Here is a 21566-nt window from a genome sequence, read left to right on the forward strand (position 1 = left end):
TGAAAATGGGTTCTCTGGGTACCCACGAGTCTCCCCTTTACAGACATGCCCACTTTATGATAATCACATACAGTTTGTGGCAAGTCATAGTCAAGTCAGCACACTGACACACTGACAGCTGTTGTTGCCTGTTGGGCTGCAGTTTGCCATGTTATGATTTGAGCATATTTGTTATGCTAAATGCAGTACCTGTGAGGGTTTCTGGACAATATTAGTCATTGTTTTGTGTTGTTAATTGATTTCCAATAATAAATATATACATACATTTGCATAAAGCAGCATATTTGCCCACCCCCATGTTGATAAGAGTATTAAATACCTGACAAATCTCCCTTTAAGGTACATTTTGAACAGATAAAAAATATAATCGCATGATTATCCATAGTTCATCACAGTTAATCGCAAATTAATCGCGATAAACTATGTGAATCATGCGATTAACATCAATTAAATATTTTAATCGACTGACAGCCCTAAATAATCCAGCACCTCTTGAATCATTTTATATATCCAATTATGATTACAGACTCTCTCTCCACCTCCCTATACTCATATTTTGAGTGTAATTAATTTGCCAAAAAAAACAGACAAAACAGAAACTGAGTTAAAGATGAATTTGACTGATATCATGATAATATCGTTATCATGAAATCTTTTGGCCAAGATAATCATGTTATATATATACAAAATGATTATACACAGTCCACTCTGTATAGAGAATAAATGTACACACCAGACATGTTTTTAATCAAGTCATTTTAAGGGCAATTTCTCTTACTAGTGCAATATTTTTTCTAATTCAATGACACAATCTTTGTGTTGGATGCAAATAACATGACATTGTATAAGTCAGTAGAGCAGGGTCACGCTTCACAGTTTACCAGTAAATTAGGGGTCATTTGTGTAAACACAGTGAGGGAGGAGGAGTAATGGCGGCCTGCTGCAGCCCAAACTGACCATTATGTACTGGCAGGGCAGGCTACCAGCAGGCACTAATTAAAAGGAACCTCTTAACTGAGCTGTGGGGCGTTCATGTAAAGCTGCTGTGTGCCAAGAAAAAAAAAAAAGGCAGAGCAGTGTATTTTGATGTTTTAGCCACTGGCTAGAAATTAACCCACTATTTGTGCAATGTCAGCACTACTGTATAGTTTAAACTGAGCTTTGAGGGACTGATGCTTGAGCTAAATTCAGTAGAGAACAACACAACCAATCATTATAAAAGGTTTTATTCATTCTTTGGTTAGAAAAAAAAAAAAAAAAAAGACACACTCTGTAACCACAGAGGAGAGAACAAAACATGAAAAGTTATTTGTTTTTCTGATCTTAAACAAACAAAATGCAACAAAGTTTGGGTTAAAACTGGAAACACTGAAGCACTAAACAGATACACAGCTGTTGTCAACGTGTAAAAAATATCAAATAAAAGAAAACGCTGATACATTCATGAGTGGAAAATATGTAAAGTTAAGTAACAACCTTAAAAAACTTAACACACTGGCTAAACTAAACAGCAAGGCGTTAAGAGTCACAAGAAGAGAAGAAGAAGAAGAAGAAGAAAACAGAGCAGTGGTTCCTGTCTCTTTGGCAGAACTCACCACAGCCAGTAGACATAATACAGCTGGTGGATTAGGGGCTGCAAGTAGACATTGCTTCCTTTTAAGGGGTTAAACAGGTGGCGAACCACTGAGAGTATAACACTGTAGAGAAAAGGTTTAAGGGATTCTCTTTTCTGAGCAGTAATATAATCGTTTTATATTTTAGAGGCTCCTATTTCAAACTCAATGCATACTGCAGCTTTCACATGTTATTAGGTGATGTGAAGTTGTTAAAATATGACTAGAAGTCATTTAGAGACGTGTTAGAGTTAAGCTAATTACTGCATTTAAAACGGAACTATTTTTGGACCAGGCTGTGGTCAAGAAGTGTGAGTTGGATGCAATAAATAAAACAAAAGCTGCTCGCTGACTCTTCAAGAGTTAACTCTACATCTAACCTCATCTCTTAAGAGAAAGATCAAAGAGTGGAGAGACGGGAAAGCCGTTGTCCCTCACCAACCCTGTGTTCATCTACTCTGCCTTTCCTCCTTCTTCTCCTGCGTTCTATTATATTCTCTCCATCTTTTCCATCCCTCGCCACCGTCACAGCTTAACTCTATCTCCCTCATCCTAGTCTCCGTTTGCCGGAGTTCTCCCTGTCTCTCCTCCTCGCGTCCTCTCTTCTTCATCACAGCTCGTCGCGTTTGCTCCAGTTCTCCAGTTCAGACTGCAGCACGTCAGAGTTCTGGGCCTTGAAGCTCAGCTCTCCCTGCTCCTGGGTTTTCCTTGACCTGGCCCGGTCCCAGTCGGTTTTGACAGTGTCGTTGTCCCAGACCACCGATGTCTCCGTGTCGCTGATGTAGCCCTGGTCTCCCGTGTAATGGGTCGGATACACCAGGAGCGGCTCGGCAGAAAACGCACGCAGGTCCCGACTCTCAAAGTGGTCCATGTACTCTGAACTGATGAGCGAGAGACGAGCGGGGACATGATTAGATTAACAAGCGCGCTTCAGGACAGGATCAAAAAGAGGAGACAGATAAGAGGAGACAGAGGGAAGATGAAGGGACGGATGGGTTGTACTCACACTGGATGTTTGTCGTACATGACAGGGAGGAACTCATCGACGGGAAGCAGCTTAGTCAGAGGTTCGGCCCTGAGGAGCTTCTGGGCTCCTTGTAATGACAACAGGTAGCCGAGTGTCCAGTAGGAGTAGTCCGCCACCACCAGGTTGTGGATGTTTGGTACAGACTTCTCTTGGTGGTCCACCTGCATCCGCTTCCGCCCAATGTAACTGTATTTAGTATTTAAGACAAGGGGGACAATAAATATCACAAGCACTTATAACAGACTGAAATCAATTAATTTAAACAGAATCAATGCAGTCAGTGGGTGAGCAAAGCACGGCGCCATAGTTGCTGAATTTATCCAAAATTTACACAATATCCCAAACTGATTAAACTGCTGAATGTATTATAACATATATAATATAATATTTAGCTATAGCTTGCCAATAGTGGATGGGTGTTTCTTATTGAAATGCTCCTTGAGTCGTAGTTTTCTCCTCCCGTTTTTATACACCTTAGACTTTTTATGAAAAAAAACCCAGATATTTTCTACAGAAGTTGCAAATTTTTGTACAAATGATTCAACTGGGAGGCTTTCATGCCCATACACCAGGGGTCTCCAACAAGTAGCTCGCTCGCTACCAGTAGCTCTCTACCCGTTTCTGGTAACATAAACATGTGAATATTTATCTATGGCAGTGATCTGTGTCTGTGAATGTTTAGAAGCTGGAGCAGCTCAGCACTGTGATGCTAAGATAAATAGTTAAGTGTTTTCAGCGTGTGATCAGTGGTGCCTGAGATATCATGTGTGACAGATGGACGGATTTCGCCGCAGGGGGACGATAACCCTCACTGTTTACTACACCCTGTTCTGCATCACTCACATGAGATCCCAGTCCAGCTTGTGCGTCGTCACCTCCTCCAGCAGCGTCTGGAGACGACGCATGAAGAACACCTCGAAGCGGAGGTCGTCCTCGATGACCAGGGAGGTCTGCAGGCCGCGATCTGCAATCTACACATAATGCACACACGCACACAGAAACACATACAGTACATGTGAATTTTAGTGCATTACAGGTGAGCTGGCATATACATTAGTGTGATGGAAAAGGATCCTGGAGTCCTTTGTTCAAAATTATAACACAATCATTAAGTATATGTATTCTTTGTGAAAAGTTGCTTTCCGAAGTACCTACAGTTATGGTACGTGTCCACAGCCTCCGTCCTTTCCACGCTTCCCATTCATTGCTGTGCAATGCATTCTGGTAGAGTGACGGCGCAATTCGAGAGACGGAGCGTCATGTTGGCCGCTCCTCATTTGCATAAAGTTGAGGTCTAGGCTACTTTATGCAAATCAGGGACGTCCGACGCGACTCGCCGCCTCTGGAAACTCCTGAGAAACTTTTAAACTAAGCGTTGTCGATCCAAAATAAAGACAGATTCAGCAACGGCGTGGCCTATTTCTCTTTTCAGAAACACATTTTGGCGAACTATTTTCATGATATAAGACAAGAAGGTTTCCAAATTAGGCGCCATGTTGGTTCCGGTTTGAAAGTTGGGAGCAGCAGCCCACGAGAGAAAGCGTTCGTCCATGTCTCGTGGCAGCCCATCAAGCGTCCAATGCTGGGAAGCGAGGCGATCCCTCGCAATAAAAAAACGCCCCTGTGGACATGTACCATGAGAACATTTTTCTTTTCTGATATGATGTTGAATTAAACTGAGGACATGAAGACATATAACCAACGACAGCTTTCTCTTGGCAAAACAGGAAGTTGCCGAAAAACCTTGTTTCCACAAAAGGCAGTACATTTATTGAAACATAAATAAAACAATCTCATTACTCTCACCACCGTCTCCTCACACAAACTGAGTTACTGTGTTATTCAGTAGTAAACGTTATCTGCCGTGCACAGGTAGACCCAGAGGCCTGCCGGAGCGTCTCACCTCCTTCCAGATGTTGTAATGAGAAAGGAAACAACCGAGTTCACCCTTGGTGAGAGGCCGACCGTGATAAGGGTCTTTGTAACCCGGCAGCATCTTAATCCTCATAGACTCTATATCAGTCTTGTTCAGAGCTCTGAGGCAAAGAGAGAAGGGATAAACAAAGAAATTAGAGATAGACACAATAAATCATATGGACGTGATACCTTCTGACTGGATAGCCTAGAGATTAGACATTCTACTCACAGATGAGCTAAAGCTACGTGGTTCAGAAGATATTTAATTGTCAGCATGCACCCGCTACTTTTCACCTGGATGTTTGTCTCAGCTCAGCCTCCCTACATCAATCTACACCGCATGTAGCAGAGGCACAAATCAGGAAGACACATGGAGTGGGGGGGAGAAGAAGAAGAAGAAGATGAGAAACGTACTTGCCATCCACAGCAGCAACAACCTTACAGCTGAGCTCCTGCTCAAACAGAGATCTTAGCATTCGCTCGCGACGGTCAGACCTCCGCACCAGGTTTATCATAAACACCTGGGTGCACACAAATGCAAAACCTCACACGCATGCTTAGGTTGTTGTGTGTGTTTCCAATGTGTGAGTATGAGAGTGTGTGTGTGTGTGTGTACCTCATCAAAGCCCATCTTGTTAGGCTGCTTGGGAGGAAGAGACAGGAAGCTGGAGGGCTCCAATGGAGGATTTTTCACTTTCAAAGTAAAAAAAAAAAAAGAAAGGGGGTTGGGGGGTTACAAAGGGAATGTGTAATGTGGTGGAACAGGGGCTCCTAAAATGTGGCTCAGGGATCCTCAGGAGATTTCCAAAATTAACCATTGATTTTACACACTAGAATTCAGCAAGATGGGTATATGTATATAGAGGACTATTTTTTATCATTATTGGTATTCATTATGTAGGTCTCACAGCTCATCCTATTGGTGTTTCCTCACCTACAATGCATATCGTAATGCTGCACAAACACTCTAATATAATGTAACAAAGAGATATTTAACAAAAGGCAGTTTTAGTAGGATCTAGGGATGCACCGGTACAGGATCGGATAACGGGCCGATACTGACTTAAATAGCTGGATTGGGTATCGGTGACAATGGGGCTGATCTATTAAATTCAACTCTATGTTTATATACCATATTTTATTTATTTGTTTGTATATTATATACTGGGATTTGAATTCCTGTTTAAGTTTTCAGTCGGATCAGTGCTCCGTATCGGCTGATACCCAAAGCCCAGGTATCGCTATCGGGACTGAAAAAGTTGGATCAGTGCATCCCTAGTAGGATCCTCCCTTCACTCTGATAATATATTATTGGAGTCCTTTGTATGAAAATGTTGGGAGTCCCTGAATTATGTGGCTACATAATCTATCGCTGTATTTTTCAATGCCACCTTTTATTGTTCTGTTTAGATGAGACGTGCAGTACAACAGGAGAGGTCCTGTTGTACTGCACGTCTCATCTAAACAGCTTTCCATGCTTAACTGCCAACGTCTTAAACAGAAAAAAACTGACTGCAGAAACATTTTTGCAACAGTAATTTTGTCACGTAGCAAAAGTTAACATTGTCTAATTAAGTGTGTAGTTTTTAGGCAGAGGCGTACAGTATATTGCGTTGCTATGGTAGAAGCTAATAACTCTATAACTCAATATGACTTTAGGCTACTTCCGGAAAATCTCTCTTGCTTTTCCATAATGGATACAGCAAAAAAACATTTAGTTCAACTAAACACAAGTTGGGAAAATCAAATAAATGCAAAACCGGCAGACAAGCACAACATGACGACATGACATGACGTAACGACAGATCAGTTCATTTGAAACCAACAAACTTCCATTGTACAAAGATATAATCAGATGTAATGACAGCTTGGTGTCTGCGTAAGGGCTTCATCACAAGCAAACTCACACCTTTATGCTGAAACTGTAGAACACAAAGAAATCATTCTGGTCTTCGTGAGCGCTCTTTGACCTCTTGACTCACCCATGACCTCAAGATGTGTATGCACGAAGCTCGCCGCCTCATCCTGCAGGGTACCGTGGGAACGCATTGGAACGGGGAAGTACCCATAAGTCTCTTTGTTGCACACGTACATCTGCACATCTGAGAAAATAAAAACATGATTACAAACATGTACAAAACATGCCTAGAAAGACCTCCAGATGACACGTTTACCTCTTTTGCAATCGTCTCACCTGCCATGAGAGCTGAGTAGGCAAAGACGATGACATCATCCACGGCCCAGCTGTACTCTGGGTGTGGTGGATGAAAAGCCAGCTGACGGGAGGCCTCTTTCTGTAGGTCCACCAGGTAGGTGGAGTGGACCATCGGTACGGCGAAGCAGCCACGACGCTCCTGCCTACGGATAGGCATGTAGGCTGGTGTACGCTTGTAGTAACCCTGTAGTGAGTGAGTTAACACAAACACTGTACGGTTACACACAATGTGTCCAACTTGTTTCCTAATTAAATAAAGAGCTGGGGAAAAAACAAGTATACGTCTATGTGTCAGTTACAGGAAGAAGACATCTCTCCATACTTTACTAATAGGGCTGTCAATCGATTAAAATAGTTCATCGTGAATAATTTTAAATTAATTATCTGTTCAAAATGTACCTTAAAGGGAGATTTGTCAAGTATTTAATACTCTTATCAACATGGGGGTGAGCAAGTATGCTGCTTTATGCAAATGTATGTATATATTTATTATTGGAAATCAATTAACAACACAAAACAAAGACAGATATTGTCCAGAAACCCTCACAGGTACTGCATTTAGCATAAAAAATATGCTCAAATCATAACATGGCAAACTGAAGCCCAACAGGCAACAACAGCTGTCAGTGTGTCAGTGTGCTGACTTGACTATGACTTGCCCCAAACTGCATGTGATTATCATAAAGTGGGCATGTCTGTAAAGGGGAGACTCGTGGGTACCCATAGAACCCATTTTCATTCACATATCTTGAGGTCAGAGGTCAAGGGACCCCTTTGAAAATGGTCATGAAAGTTTGTCCTCGCCAAAATGTTGCGTAACTTTGGAGCGTTATTTATAACATGGTATGACATGGTTGTTACCGATGGTTTTCTAGTTCCATATGATGCCAGTATCTTCACTCTAGCTTTAAAACTGAGCCCCTACAACCTAAAAATCGCAAGTTGCGTTAATGTGTTAAAGAAATTAGTGTCGTTAAAACAAATTTGTGTTAACGTGTTATTATTGCGTTAACTTTGACAGCCCTATTTACTAAAATATTTTTTTTTTAAATATTGTAATGTGAAAAATAAAAATAAGTGGCTGAGACTGAGTAATACTGACTTATAGGATGAGGCAGATTGACAGACATTGCTTATTGCCTTTTGGCTACAGGCCCATTAACTGTCAATGAAGAAAATGTTCTCAGGAATCAGAGAGGCAGACTCAGACAGAGAGGATAGGCAACGTCCATACGTCTACTCTCATTTGAAAAGAAGCAAAGATGAGTACTTAAAGGCATCCTGTTTCAACGGATCACAGACAGACCTGTATCCAAGACATGTGCATACAGTAAGTAATGCCTGATGCACCAGATGTGCAAGTTTGATTAGTCAAAATCATGCTGGCATGGAGAGTCTGCATATAAAAAAATTACACTGTTGAATAATTTTTGTTTAAATAACTTTTGATATGAGGCATACATCAATTGAAAGGGAGTGTGGCCTGTAGTTTTGAGTAAGTCTTCAGCTGCAGTAATATCTGGTGAAGCCCAAAGTAACCGACTGAGAAGGTGGAGCAAATTAAACCTAACGAGCTGCGTGGGCTGTCTGTGTCATATAATCTACTGATACCACAAACATTTATCACAGCTAGAAATGATGTTATATCAGAGCAGTAAAGATTCAGTTCACCTCGGAGACAAATCATTTACTTTAATTTACAAATTATATTCACCAGAGCATTCAGCTCCTACCCAGAAACACTTTGAATACAATAAGAGTAAGAAAACTTCTCTATTACACCTTCAGATTGACTCATGTACAGCGTTTCTAAAGTGACTTATTTGCACAAATTTGATTTCCTCATGCATAAGAAAAAATAATCAGGTGTAAAATTACCTCTAAATCATATTTATGTGTTATGAAGGTGGCAGGAAATGCAATCTATTATTCATCAGGACTGCATGAAAAGTGACATTTTATGCACTATCAGTAACCCATAGAGATAATAGCACACTTTGTCTAGACTGAATTATTCGTCCAAGATGTAAAAAAAGAGGTTTTTATAGAGACGTTATGAAGAGGCTACACTTGATGAATAATCTTTCAGTTTGTGCGTTAGAGTAAAAGAGGATGCTAGTGGAAACGTCGTCATGTGTTGTAATGTAACAATGAAAAGAAAAAAGCTGTACTTCACTAACATGCAGCTCATAATTTCAAACCCATGCACAACCCATGTATAATATTATAATATAATAATTAGAAAGTATCTGGTTGTGTGTTGTAACTTTAAAGTGTGACCTTAATCTGATTCCTAACGTCACCATAATATTTCAAAATATTCTTATCATAACAGAATATTTATCCCACATCCATATCAGATATATAAAGGATGTAGAGCTGCAACGATTAATTGATTAGTTGTCAACTATCCTTTTTTGATAATTGATTAATCGGTTTGAATAATTTTTTAAGAAAAACAAATTAATATTCTCTGATTGCAGCTTCTTAAATGTGAATATTTTCTGGTTTCTTTACTCCTCTATGACAGTAAACTGAATATCTTTGAGTTGTGGACAAAACAAGACATTTGAGGACGTCCTCTTGGGCTTTGGGAAACACTGATCAACATTTCTCACGATTTTCTTCTGATTTCATAGACCAAACAACAAATTGTTTAATCAAGAAAATAATCAGCAGATTAATCAACCATGAAAATAATCGTTAGTTGCAGCGCTAAAAGGATGCAAGGGGAGTGTGAGGTGCAAGTAAAGCTGTTATACAGGTGTTACAAACATCTGCAGTACCTGTGAAGTCATGCCACACCAGAAGTTGGAGTACGCAGCTCTGGACTCCAGCATCGGCGCCACAATAGTCTTGTTCTCACTCATCAGCTTCCACAACATATCCGGATTGGTGAGCAGGTTGTCACAGTCGACCACCTGCAGATGGAAGAGAAGGGCACAATATTGACAAGAATCCCACATGCACATGCAAGCACAGACAAAATGTCAGCCGTTGTCACTAAATGATTGATTGAGCCACGGGAACATGGTTCGATTCACAGAGGACTGTGAGGAGCTCCTTCCTGACCCATTTTAACTCACAGCGACAGAATTGTAAACAAGCCGACTGCACGTGTATTCACAGTTGGATGTTCTGCACTTTGATATAACTGCTGCCCAATGTCCAGAGAAGAACGCTTTTTCAATGCCAAAACTCAACATTCAAAACTCAACCCTTGTGTACGTTCACCTCGATGTGTCTCATCAAGAGCAGCTCCAGTAAATGAAGACTGATCCCAGTCAACCTGCATTTTCTTCACCCATAATATGTGACCACATTCTGCCAATTCAATGCTGAGGTCATTCTTAAACTGACAGCTGACAGTGTACTTGAGTCTTTTAGCTTGACCGATGGCTGATATGTCTATCCCAGATACATCCGTACTGGCCTACATCTCTGCCCAAGAAAATTACCAAAAATATGTCTGAAGGTAGTTTAGACACGGTGTCACCGTAGCATACTTGTTCACCTGACAAATGTGTTTTTCAACTGTAAAATGTCCTGCTCAGTACACAGCTTGGTCATCATTTTTTATAACGAAATTTAAGAAATCCTTATAAAATGTTGTAAAAAAGAAGAATAAATGATCCGATTTTTTTTAAACTCTCAAATATCAATATCAGTATCAGCCACAAATATCCTGTTTAACTCAAACTATATCTTATACACACTTTTTTTTTTTTACATTTGACATCATGGCTATGGAAAAGCTCATTGCTGACTGGCTGACAGATGTTAAAATCATATCAAGACACCTCAACACTGTTAAAAATAAACATTTTATGTACGCATCAGCTTCATCGATGCATGACCTTGGAAAAGGTAATGTAACAAAATAGAAAATATTCTTACTAGTTTTTGAGGAAACATTTTTGCAATCTCTAAATCAGTGCACATGTAACCATAGCAACAATACATAGGCTTCATTCTACATACCTCTTACTGGTAAAAAAAAATAAATCTAATAATGGGTTAAACTGACTACAAACAAATATCTGAACTCCACCCCTCTCCTTCACATTGTGGCATTCATTGCCTCCATCTCCTCCATTACTGTATTACATCAGCACAGCTCATTATGCAGTATGTTATATTACAAATGTATAACACAAAGAAACACTTGCATGTCACAGATATTATCTCTGGGAGATTAGATTTTAAGACTAAATAGAAGTTAAAACATTTAACAAATCTGCATTAGTGAGTAGTCATTGAAAGTGTCTATTAGTTTAAAACATGGTTTTATTCATTGGTCGTAGATTTGGTCTCTTTAATGCAGTTCCTTTTCTTCTCTATGTTAAAGATTGAGCTTTGTTTTCTCATCCACATTTTTCATTTTTACACTGCACAGGTATAAGCAGGTGTAGACAATGGATGTCTCCGCACACATCTGACCCAGGGTCACAGACATCACTGAGAGTACATACTGTAATAAGAGGAGGCTTGTGAGGCCGTCGAGTGGATGATAACGTACCAGCAGGTAGTCGGCCCAGATCTCGCGGGCGGTCTCCAGCGCTGCCTGACGGAGCTTCATTACGTGTTCATAACGGAGATTATTCCAGTGCTTAGGCCCCACCTCGTCTTCAAAGGCACTGAGACATGCATAGACAGACCCCTTAAGTAATGTACGTACATCTCACACACACATACTCACTCACACTCACACATACACAGTACCTGGATTCATCTTCAGGTCTCCACTCCACATAGTGATAGTCATTCTGCACCTTGACAAGCCAGTCTCTGAGGATGGCTGTGGTGTTGTCTGTGTTGTGATCTGTCGCCACCCTGTGGGAGAGAGAGAGAGGGAGAGACAGAGAGAGAGAGAGACATCATGAGTTATTAAATCTTATTTATATAGCCCAAAAACACAAATCACAAATCTGACTCGAGGGTCTATTTAGGGATGCATGCACCGATCTGATACGCTGGAGCGGTATTGGTCCCGATACCGACCTTATTAAGCCGTGCCTTCTCCTCATAAAAACAGTTTCTTGGCCCACTGTCGTTAATATTCAGTGATTCCACCTTCATCCATTCGCGTCGGGCCACTGGCTGACGTTTGAGCACCGCAGCAATCTCTGTGCACGATAATGCCTTATTCATAAATACTTGCCAGCAGTTATTATTCTGTCACTCAAACGGCACTCTCACAACAGGAGCTCCATTGTTTTCTCGTTGGCTCCCTTCGTTTATCGCAGCGAGCTAATGCTTCCACATAAATAATGACTACACTTATAGTGAGAGGTGATGTGTAGTTACATGCTCATGTCACCTCACACATAGAAGAAAGATCCCAATCAGCTGCATGCATTGAGATATGCAGATTTTAAATTAGGGGGGAAAACACTGGTATCAGATTGGTAATCAGTACAGTTGGTATTGGAATCTGTGTTTCTATTGGTACTCCGATCAGTACCTCGGAATAGGTCTGATCCAATGATATGTATCCTGGTTAAGTACATTTTCTGGAAATTCAATTGACAAATGGTTTATACAATAAATAACATTGAATAATAACTTGTTAGCAGTGGGCAATATTGACGAACTCAAATATTGTGATATTTCAAAATAAGGCTGAAACGATTAGCAATTTAATTCATTAGTACATTTACCTCATTATTAGAATAAAGGGACAACAGTTTCAATATGAAATTGATAGTTAAGTAATTTAACAAGCAAATGTGCAAAATGTTTGAATTGTAAATTCAGTAGTTTTATGTTTTGGACCATTGGTCAGACATGACAAGCAATATAGATGTTGCCTTGGGCTCTGGAAAATTGAAATGGGCACGTTTCACTTCCCTCTGATGTTTTGCAGAATTAATTAATTAATTAATTAATTGCTTGATCAAAAACATAATCAAGAGCTTAATCAATAATTCAACTATTTGTTCATTGCAGCCCTATTTCACAACAATTACTTGATGTCAACACTTGAAGATATAACAGGACTATCACTATTAGTGTCTTATTACAGTATATGGCTTTGTTGAATACTCAGTTCTGATTGGTCAATCATAGCGTTGCTATGTATATCAGACCGTTGCTATGGGTGCAGTTCTGATGTTGGACCGTTTTTGTGTCAAATTATTGATTTCTTAAGTAAGTAGCAGTGTAATAAGCGGGATAATGTACAGCGAGCCGGTCATTGTTGTGAAATAAACCCCTTCAGGGTGATGCAAGACCTGCTTCGCGTCAGGGTGCCGCATCGCCGTCTGGGTTCATTTCACAACAATGACCGGCTAGCTGCACATTATCCCTTACTTAGAAAACACTCAAAATAATTTGCAATGTGAACATGATGACCAGAATGATGTAGAATGATTCGCTGTTCATTTATCTGAGCTACATTAGGGGTGTAAGAAAATATAGAAAAAATCAAATATCGCGATATTATGTTTTGTGATACTGTATCGATTCTCAAAAACACTGTATTGTATAATGTTTAATTAATGCAAATAATAACTCAGTCAATATTTCATTTCAGTTGCAAAGAAATGTGCCCTCTTAGTGTATGTGTCAAAGTAGTGCTGTGATGTTATGCTGATGTAGTGCTGTGATGCTGTGACCCATGCAAATTTAGATCCCACTGTTCTGATTGCATAAACAATGTAAAATGTTTTACTCATGTTTAATGCATATGGCAGCGTGTTCTTTATACTATGACAGTTCTTCTAAAACTAGATTAAAAAAACGCAATATATCACCTTACTTACAGTATCGCAATATATTGAATTGTTAACCCCTGTATCATGATGTATATCGTATCTCCAGGTTCTTGCTGATACACAACTCTAGCTACAACACTCAAATAAGTTCGGAAAAGTCCATCACTTTGACTGTAAAGCAGCCTTAAAGCAGCAATTTATCAATTTCTGGTGCTATTTCGGGGCAGCAGAACAAGCTGAAATCAGGACATTGACAAAGTATCACCTTATAGAGTTGCCTATTTACACATTTTAACCATTTATTTGAAAAAACACAGATTAGTACCGCTTTAAGGAACCTGGAAAAAGACAACATTTAAGATATATCGCATTATAACCAAATCCCAGAGGATATTGCATTGACATAATATTGATTATTCATCTCTACTTTCGTCCTTGTTGTCATTGGAGCAGAGAGCATCACTAATGCCGGTCACAGACCGACAATAGGGGCTGAGAAGGGGAGCAGCGGCATTCGTCTGCCGTCTGTGTTATCATAACAAATCTCAGTGTGTGTCAGGGAGGGGCAGCGACACAGACAAAGCTACAGAGAGAGAGAACGAAAGAATGTGTAAATATGAGAGAAATGGATTTACTCTGCCAGCCCTGTCATGTAGTGAGTGACAGTCGGCGTGCTGCAGGTGGTAGTTTCCCGTCTGCCTGTGGCGTTTTAACACAGAAGTGCTGTCCCAGCACCTACATGTGACCAGCTCACCGATCCATCTTCTTCTTCATCTCTAGTCTCAACCGTTCCCTCTCTGACTGGATGCTGTGAAGTTTTGAATGAGCAGAGGTGGCGGATAAAAAAAGGATATATTTGGGATTTGCTTGCATGCCAGCAATAGAGAGAGCTGAGAGGGATGAAAATGGAAGATTTATGGATTGATAATATCCATCCTGCATGTCCCTGCAGAACACACACATAATTAGGTTGTCTGCATGTGTGTGGGTGGGCGGGTGTGTGTGTGTGTGTGTGTGTGTCTATGCTGGCGCTTGCCAAGTATTCCATCTTAACCTGTCAGGCTGATGTAACTGCAGGTATCGACAGGTGGCCAGCCAGCAGCTCGGTTTGAGTCTCTCACGCTGCATTTCCAAACCTCTATATATCTGCTCTTCCACTGAGGGAAGAGATATGTGGTAGATCAAAGCAACCACGCAGAAAACTGAGCTCAGGCTGCCACATGGGCAGAGTTAGACTCAGGCACAGAGGCTGAATTTGCTGGCTGGGATACAAGAAAAAAACTCTCCAGGCTGGTTTGTTTAAACAGACACACTTGAATCCCTCATTCTAGCTCCCACTGAGAACGTTCAGTTTAACATTCACTCTCAGACGAGGCCGGATCAAACAATCAATTCATAGGAGTGAATGATGTCTAATTTCAACATTAAACATAACTAGGAGTGTAAGAAAATATCGATACACGTGATTATCCCGATATTATGTTGTGCGATACTGTATCGATTCTCCAAAATGTTATATCAATTTTTAATTAACCTCTCAAAAATCCGACTGGCCGTTATTCAGTCTTTTAGAGGTTGTAGCGGGCTCGTACTTGCATATACATTTAGAAAAACCTAAGGAATCCATTGGTACCAACCATGTCATTATAGCTTGCCAGGTAGGATGCTAAATAACGCTCCAAAGTTCCGCTAAAATTTGGCAAGGAAAAACTGGCATGGTGATTTTCAAAGGGGTCCCTTGACCTCTGACCTCAAGATATGTGAATGAAAATGGATTCTCTTATGAAAATCACATGCAGTATAAATGTGTTATTTTTGCCTATTCTGAAATGGTGTAATGCTGGTGTTTTCATTACACTATGACAGCTTCCCTAAAAATTAACTGGAAAAAATGACAATGCCTTTGTTTACAGTTTCGCAATATATTGAATCATTATACCCCTGTATCATGATACGTATCGTATCGCCAGATTCTTGGCCCTGAACACAATTCTGCTCAAGGCTATTTGTCTTTATTAGGTCACTGGGTTGCCAAGAAATATAATCTAACCTGTCAGGTCTAAGTGCTGATGAAAAGATTAACTTAATCTTCAAAAAAACAGATCTACTGGCACGGGATCAAAATGAGAAGAGGAAGTGAGCAGTGGTGGAGACCAGAATCATGTGGAAGGCTGCACTGTTAAAATTTCCCAGTAAAATAACAGTAAAGAACTGGCAGCAGGGTTGCCTTTATGTTACTGTAAAATTAACATTATTATACTGTCGCTGAAATGTACAGCTTTGTACTGTTAATGAAAAATACAGTTTAAACTTTTTTTTTTTATTAATTTCACAGTATTTTACAGTTAATTTACAGTTTAAAGATACATTATATAGATGTTTTTCACCTTTCTTTTACATTATCTTACTGATTTGTTTTAATGCACTATTTAGGTTTTTACATACATTTTAATAAACATTATTTTTTTGTCTAGATGAATAGACTTAGCAGGTTACACACATAGGAATAGTCACACTAAATACAATTAAAGGCACTTGTTAGGAAAAAGGCTATAATAGACTTGTTGACACTTTTCCCAAAATGTCTGTCTATATATCTGGCTACAAGCACAGAATGCAACCATAACAACATGTGAGTGAAGAACAATAAAGCTAATTCACTGATTTTACAATCATGTACAATGTACGAGCCTCACTTCTGCAGATCAGGTCCCAGAATTAAAAACATACTGCATGAAACTGTTGCTGATGATACTTTAGACAGTTGATCAGCAGTAAAGTGCTGTTTTTTAAGAATGCATTATAGTTCAGTTAAAAAACGGCCTTTGAGCTTAATTTAACAGGTTTTCTTTTGTATTAACAGTAAAGCACTGCTTTTAGCAATAACAGGTTAATACTGTTGAAATCCTGCTGTAAATTAACAGCAATTGTTTACAGTGTGGGGGCTGGGTGACAGAACAACAGGCTGGCTGATGTTAAGGAAGATAAATCCTGCAGAGCCTTTTAATTCACAAAGTTTGTTGGACGTGGTTTGTACAAGACTTTGGCTGCTATAAGGTGCCAATTTAAAAGCATTTTTTTTACAACAATACTGGTTTTTTTTCCAGTCGAGTCTGCAATACAGACGAAGATATGTGGAAGAGGGAAGAGGGAGGGGAAAGAAAAATGGGAGGGTGGGGTAAAAGGGGGAAAAACGGAGATCAGATGAGAGAGACGGTCTGTGACTGAATGGAACTTTTTTCACCGGCACGAGTCTGCTGGCTCAACCCGGCCTCCAAGCTCCTCTCCTCGGGCACGAGTCCCTCCAACACCCCGATGACCCGGTGCCCCGGTGCAGCCGGTTAGAATAAAGTGTGGACATAAAAGCGCTCGTGTGTTTTCCTAAATATTGATAATAAAGAGCGCTCGTGTGTTTTCCTACATATTGATAATTACACAGCTGGCCACAATTCACAAGAGCATGCGCAAACGCACGCAGAGTTTTCCTCTATAATAAGTGTACATGAACTTGACGCATCTCTGGTGCTCCATAAATTACGTTTAATTACACTTTGTTACTACTTTATTACCAATTTGATATTCTTAAAATACTTTACAAAGTTTTGACATAACATAGTCTGACATTCAGCTTATTTTCTAATGGTTTTACAGCGGTGCTACTCACCACAGCGCGGTGCGCTCCTTCGGGTAGTTGAGGCGCTCGACGGCTCCGAGAAACAGCGGCAGAGAGTGCGCCGAGTTGCGGCAGAGCAGCGCGACAACGACCCGGGGAGCGAGGAGAGGAGACTCGGGGCTCCAGCGCTCCTCGGGGAAATATCCCCGGCTCGGGCCCGGCAGGAGGACGAAGGACAGCAGGGCGGGCAGCAGAGAGGTGACCCGGGGCATGGCAGGGTGGCAGCGGAGAGACACTGGCTGGTGAGGCGGCGGACTAGAGGAGAAGGACACGGAGGAGGAGGATGATGTGTGGAGGCTGAGGAGGGTAGCGCTGTTGTGTTATGCCGACAGACAGTGGAGGCATGGCGGAGAGGAGGAGAGGAGCTGGCTGGATTAAAGGGCAGGTCTGCACTGGTTTAAAGTGAACTCAGTGTTCTCAAAGGAAAGTCTGGAAATTTCTGTGCCTCGTGTCTAGATTGTTAAAATGCATCATATCGCACTGCACTATATTCACTTTTAACAGTCTCTTCTGCACTATATTCACTTTTTTAATAGTCGTGTATCACAGCTGTTACCCTGCACTATATTCACTTTTAACAGGGTTTTTCTACTTTCTACTCTGCACATTTATAGCCTGGTTTTGACTGTATTATACCAATAATGTACAGCTTTATTCTGCACTTTAGTCTATTTTTTTTATTTTAAACTCTCTACCTCAGTTCTCATCCCACATTATATTCCATATTAGACATTTCTTAATCCCCTGGTCTCTACTGTATATCTCCTATATGTTATTATTCAGCACTATATCACTTTTTGCACTATATTCACTTTTTTTAATAGTCATGTATCACAGCTGTTACCCTGCACTATATTCATTTTTAAAAGTTTTCTTCATCTCCTTGTATTTTTATATCTGGTATATTTTTTTTGTACTTTGTACTTTGCACTACTAACTTTTTTACTTCCCTTTTACTAACATATTTTGCACTATGGAACTGTGATGCTGGAAACTTGAATTTCCCTCAGGATTAATAAAGTTACTATCTATCTATCTATCTATCTATCTATCTATGTACTGTATCTATCTATCTATCTATCTATCTATCTATCTATCTATCTATGTACTGTATCTATCTATCTATCTATCTATCTATCTATCTATCTATCTATGTACTGTATGTATCTATCTATCTATCTATCTATGTACTGTATGTATCTATCTATCTATCTATCTATCTATCTATCTATCTATCTATCTATGTACTGTATCTATCTATCTATCTATCTATCTATCTATCTATCTATCTATCTATCTATCTATCTATCTATCTATCTATCTATAAGGAGCAGATTTGTGTTTAAGATGAATTGCATTTTAAATAAATAACTTATTGTATTCTATAATAAGGCCAAGATGAAGACTGCTGGCTTCCCGCTGTAATATGATGTCCTCCCCTTTAAGAGCAGATCCAGCTGTAGTAGGCAGACAGAAAGCAACATGGGCGTGTCCATGTGGTCAACACACTGCAGGCCTACTACAGGCTGGAGGATCATTTAAAGGTCACATATTATGCTCATTTCCAGGTTCATAGATGTATTTTAATGTTGCACTAGAACATTTTTACATGCTGCAATGTTCAAAAAAAACTTTATTCTTCTCATACTGCAGCCTGAGTCTGCCTGCCTCAGAGCCTAATTCAGCCTCTGTCTGAAAACCCCTGATTCACAGCCTGTCTCCTCCCACTCTGCTCTGATTGGTCAGCGTTTTCTGTCAATCAAACGTCCTCAACAACACAGCGTCACTATCTCCCCCTCCCTCCCGGAGAAGCTCTGGAGAGAGAGAGGAGCTAGAATAAAGTTTATAAACCACTTTAAAGTTTATAAACCAGAAACTTCACCCAGCGCACGTTACCGGAGGAATCTGATCAGAAATCGGCGACACATGATGAACATCTGCGGTCCAGATTCCAGGTTTTCCTGACGGTTTCTCTCAGGTAAATAATGCTATTTATAGCTCTGTTAGTTAGCTCAGTGTTTACCTCATGCATCAACTCTGTAAACCGTAAACATACACTCTGTTTTACGTCTGTCTTTACAGATCCATCTGTGAGAAATGACCGACAGAATCATCCCAGAGGAGAGCAGACAGCTGAGAGCAGATAGCTGTGAGCAGATAGCTGAGAGCAGACAGCTGAGAGCAGATAGCTGAGAGCAGATAGCTGTGAGCAGACAGCTGAGAGCAGACAGCTGAGAGCAGATAGCTGTGAGCAGACAGCTGAGAGCAGATAGCTGAGAGCAGACAGCTGAGAGCAGACAGCTGAGAGCAGACAGCTGAGAGCAGATAGCTGAGAGCAGATAGCTGTGAGCAGACAGCTGAGAGCAGACAGCTGTGAGCAGACAGCTGTGAGCAGACAGCTGAGAGCAGATAGCTGAGAGCAGACAGCTGAGAGCAGACAGCTGAGAGCAGACAGCTGAGAGCAGATAGCTGAGAGCAGATAGCTGTGAGCAGATAGCTGTGAGCAGACAGCTGAGAGCAGACAGCTGAGAGCAGACAACTGAGAGCAGACAGCTGAGAGCAGATAGCTGAGAGCAGATAGCTGTGAGCAGACAGCTGAGAGCAGACAGCTGAGAGCAGATAGCTGAGAGCAGACAGCTGAGAGCAGACAACTGAGAGCAGACAGCTGAGAGCAGACAGCTGAGAGCAGATAGCTGTGAGCAGACAGCTGAGAGCAGACAGCTGTGAGCAGACAGTTGAGAGCAGATAGCTGTGAGCAGATGGGAGATACAGAGCTAACCCGTTAGCATGTAGCTACATGCTAACGGGTTAGCTACATGCTACCGCTATGACACGGTGTGTAAACACAGCGACCATCAGGGTGGAAAATAGAAGATGTGAAACAGTAGTCAGTTCATTATTTCTGCTAAAAGATAAATGTATGGAAGATCAGAGTAATGGTATATTATTTACAGTAGGAGCTGTCTCTGTGTTACCATGACTACAGACCACCGGAGCTTAGCTTACCATAGTTTACCAGAGCTGAAGACTTTCTCCTGTACCATGTTAACATAACTGCAGGTGGGATGATTACAAATGCTGTGAATAATTAATATTGTCATCTGTCAACTCAAATAAAGTTTGACTGTGAAACAGAAATGTGTTGTGTTGCTTACAAGTCACTATTTACTACCTGTAATCTGCTACATGCATGACATCAAATATATATAATATATAAATATCATCTGTTTAAACAGTGTAATTACATAAAGCCTTTGTGAAAGAACATGTTATATTTAGATGATGGGAGTACATGAAGCCTGTTCTGCTGGTTCTTGCAGACTAACTGTAGGAGCTACTTTGCTCAAGTTCGGTTGAGGAGGAGAGACAGTGACGCGCTGTGGGGCGGGGTCAGCTACTGAAGGTTCTCTCTGGTTCGACCAGGAAACCCTCACGTGGCTTGCATTTCTCAAATACATCAGAAGAGAAGGAAAAGCTGCGCAGCGTTTTTCGACACCCATTTCCGGACAAACGGAGCAGGAGAAAAAGAGAGAGGATGGTCTTTTATGATACTATGGTGGCCTGTAGACACACTGGGGACAGATATTGATGTTTAAAAGACATGGAAAAGTGCATTTTGCATAATAGGTGACCTTTAAGTGACTCGGATACTGGTGACACTGGCCCTGTACTTCACAGCAGTGGTTCCCAATGTACTTGGCTTGTGGAGCCCTTAAAGCAGCAGTGGGTAGAAATGGAGCAAATATGATTTAAAAAAAGTTATTTTTATAAAGGCAATCTGAAAAAAATCATGTGTCCTCTGGTGTTCCTAATGGCATCTGCAAGAATTCACAGACATGAAGCAAAACTGTCTACTTGTGACCCTTTATGACAAGATCTGTGAGCATTTAAACTAGAGAATGTTTTTTTTAATTCTCAGATTGTTTCATACGCAGGATTTTAGAGGCACTAGGATGTAAAAATATGCAGTATCTCGCAGGAAGACAAGAAAACATTTACATTATAAATAAAATTAACAAAAATCCCAGGTTTATTTTACTTTTAATTGCGGTAGATGGGCGATTCACTCACATGAAATACATATATATATATCAAAGCCTTGCAAACTTGATTTCGTACAGCCAACTTTGTCTATTCTACCTGAGCCAAAAGTAATTTAGCAAAAAGTCAAAAATAGGTATAAAAACTCAAAACAACATTATAAAAGCTGTTTGTGACAACACAGTGATGCAGCTCAAACCAACACAAGTGCACACATTAAGGCTGCCGTTTGAGACACAATGGATTATTTTCATTAATCTATGGAACATTTTTTAAATAATTGATCAATAGTTTTGACTAAAATGTCAAAAAATAATGGAAAATGATGATGACAATTTCACTGGGCTCAAAGTAAAGTCTTCAA

At 40.4% G+C, this 21566-nt stretch overlaps 1 protein-coding gene across 1 annotated transcript; it reads right to left on the bottom strand.

Annotated features, from left to right (window-relative positions):
• Window positions 1-1210: 1210 nt before the first annotated feature.
• On the bottom strand, window positions 1211-17507 carry LOC141764160 (procollagen galactosyltransferase 1-like). The gene is made up of 12 exons (XM_074629141.1): window positions 17153-17507; window positions 11495-11605; window positions 11292-11409; window positions 9559-9693; window positions 6752-6956; window positions 6540-6659; window positions 5174-5250; window positions 4972-5078; window positions 4544-4676; window positions 3484-3611; window positions 2620-2826; window positions 1211-2494 (listed from the first exon to the last, which is right to left on the bottom strand). Exons 1-12 carry the CDS (start codon window positions 17371-17373, stop codon window positions 2224-2226), a joined length of 1833 nt encoding a protein of 610 aa, XP_074485242.1. The 5' UTR covers window positions 17374-17507; the 3' UTR covers window positions 1211-2223.
• Between the last annotated feature and the right edge of the window lie 4059 nt (window positions 17508-21566).

This window comes from Sebastes fasciatus, chromosome 3 (genome assembly GCF_043250625.1).
Source record: "Sebastes fasciatus isolate fSebFas1 chromosome 3, fSebFas1.pri, whole genome shotgun sequence".
Lineage (NCBI taxonomy): Eukaryota > Metazoa > Chordata > Actinopteri > Perciformes > Sebastidae > Sebastes > Sebastes fasciatus.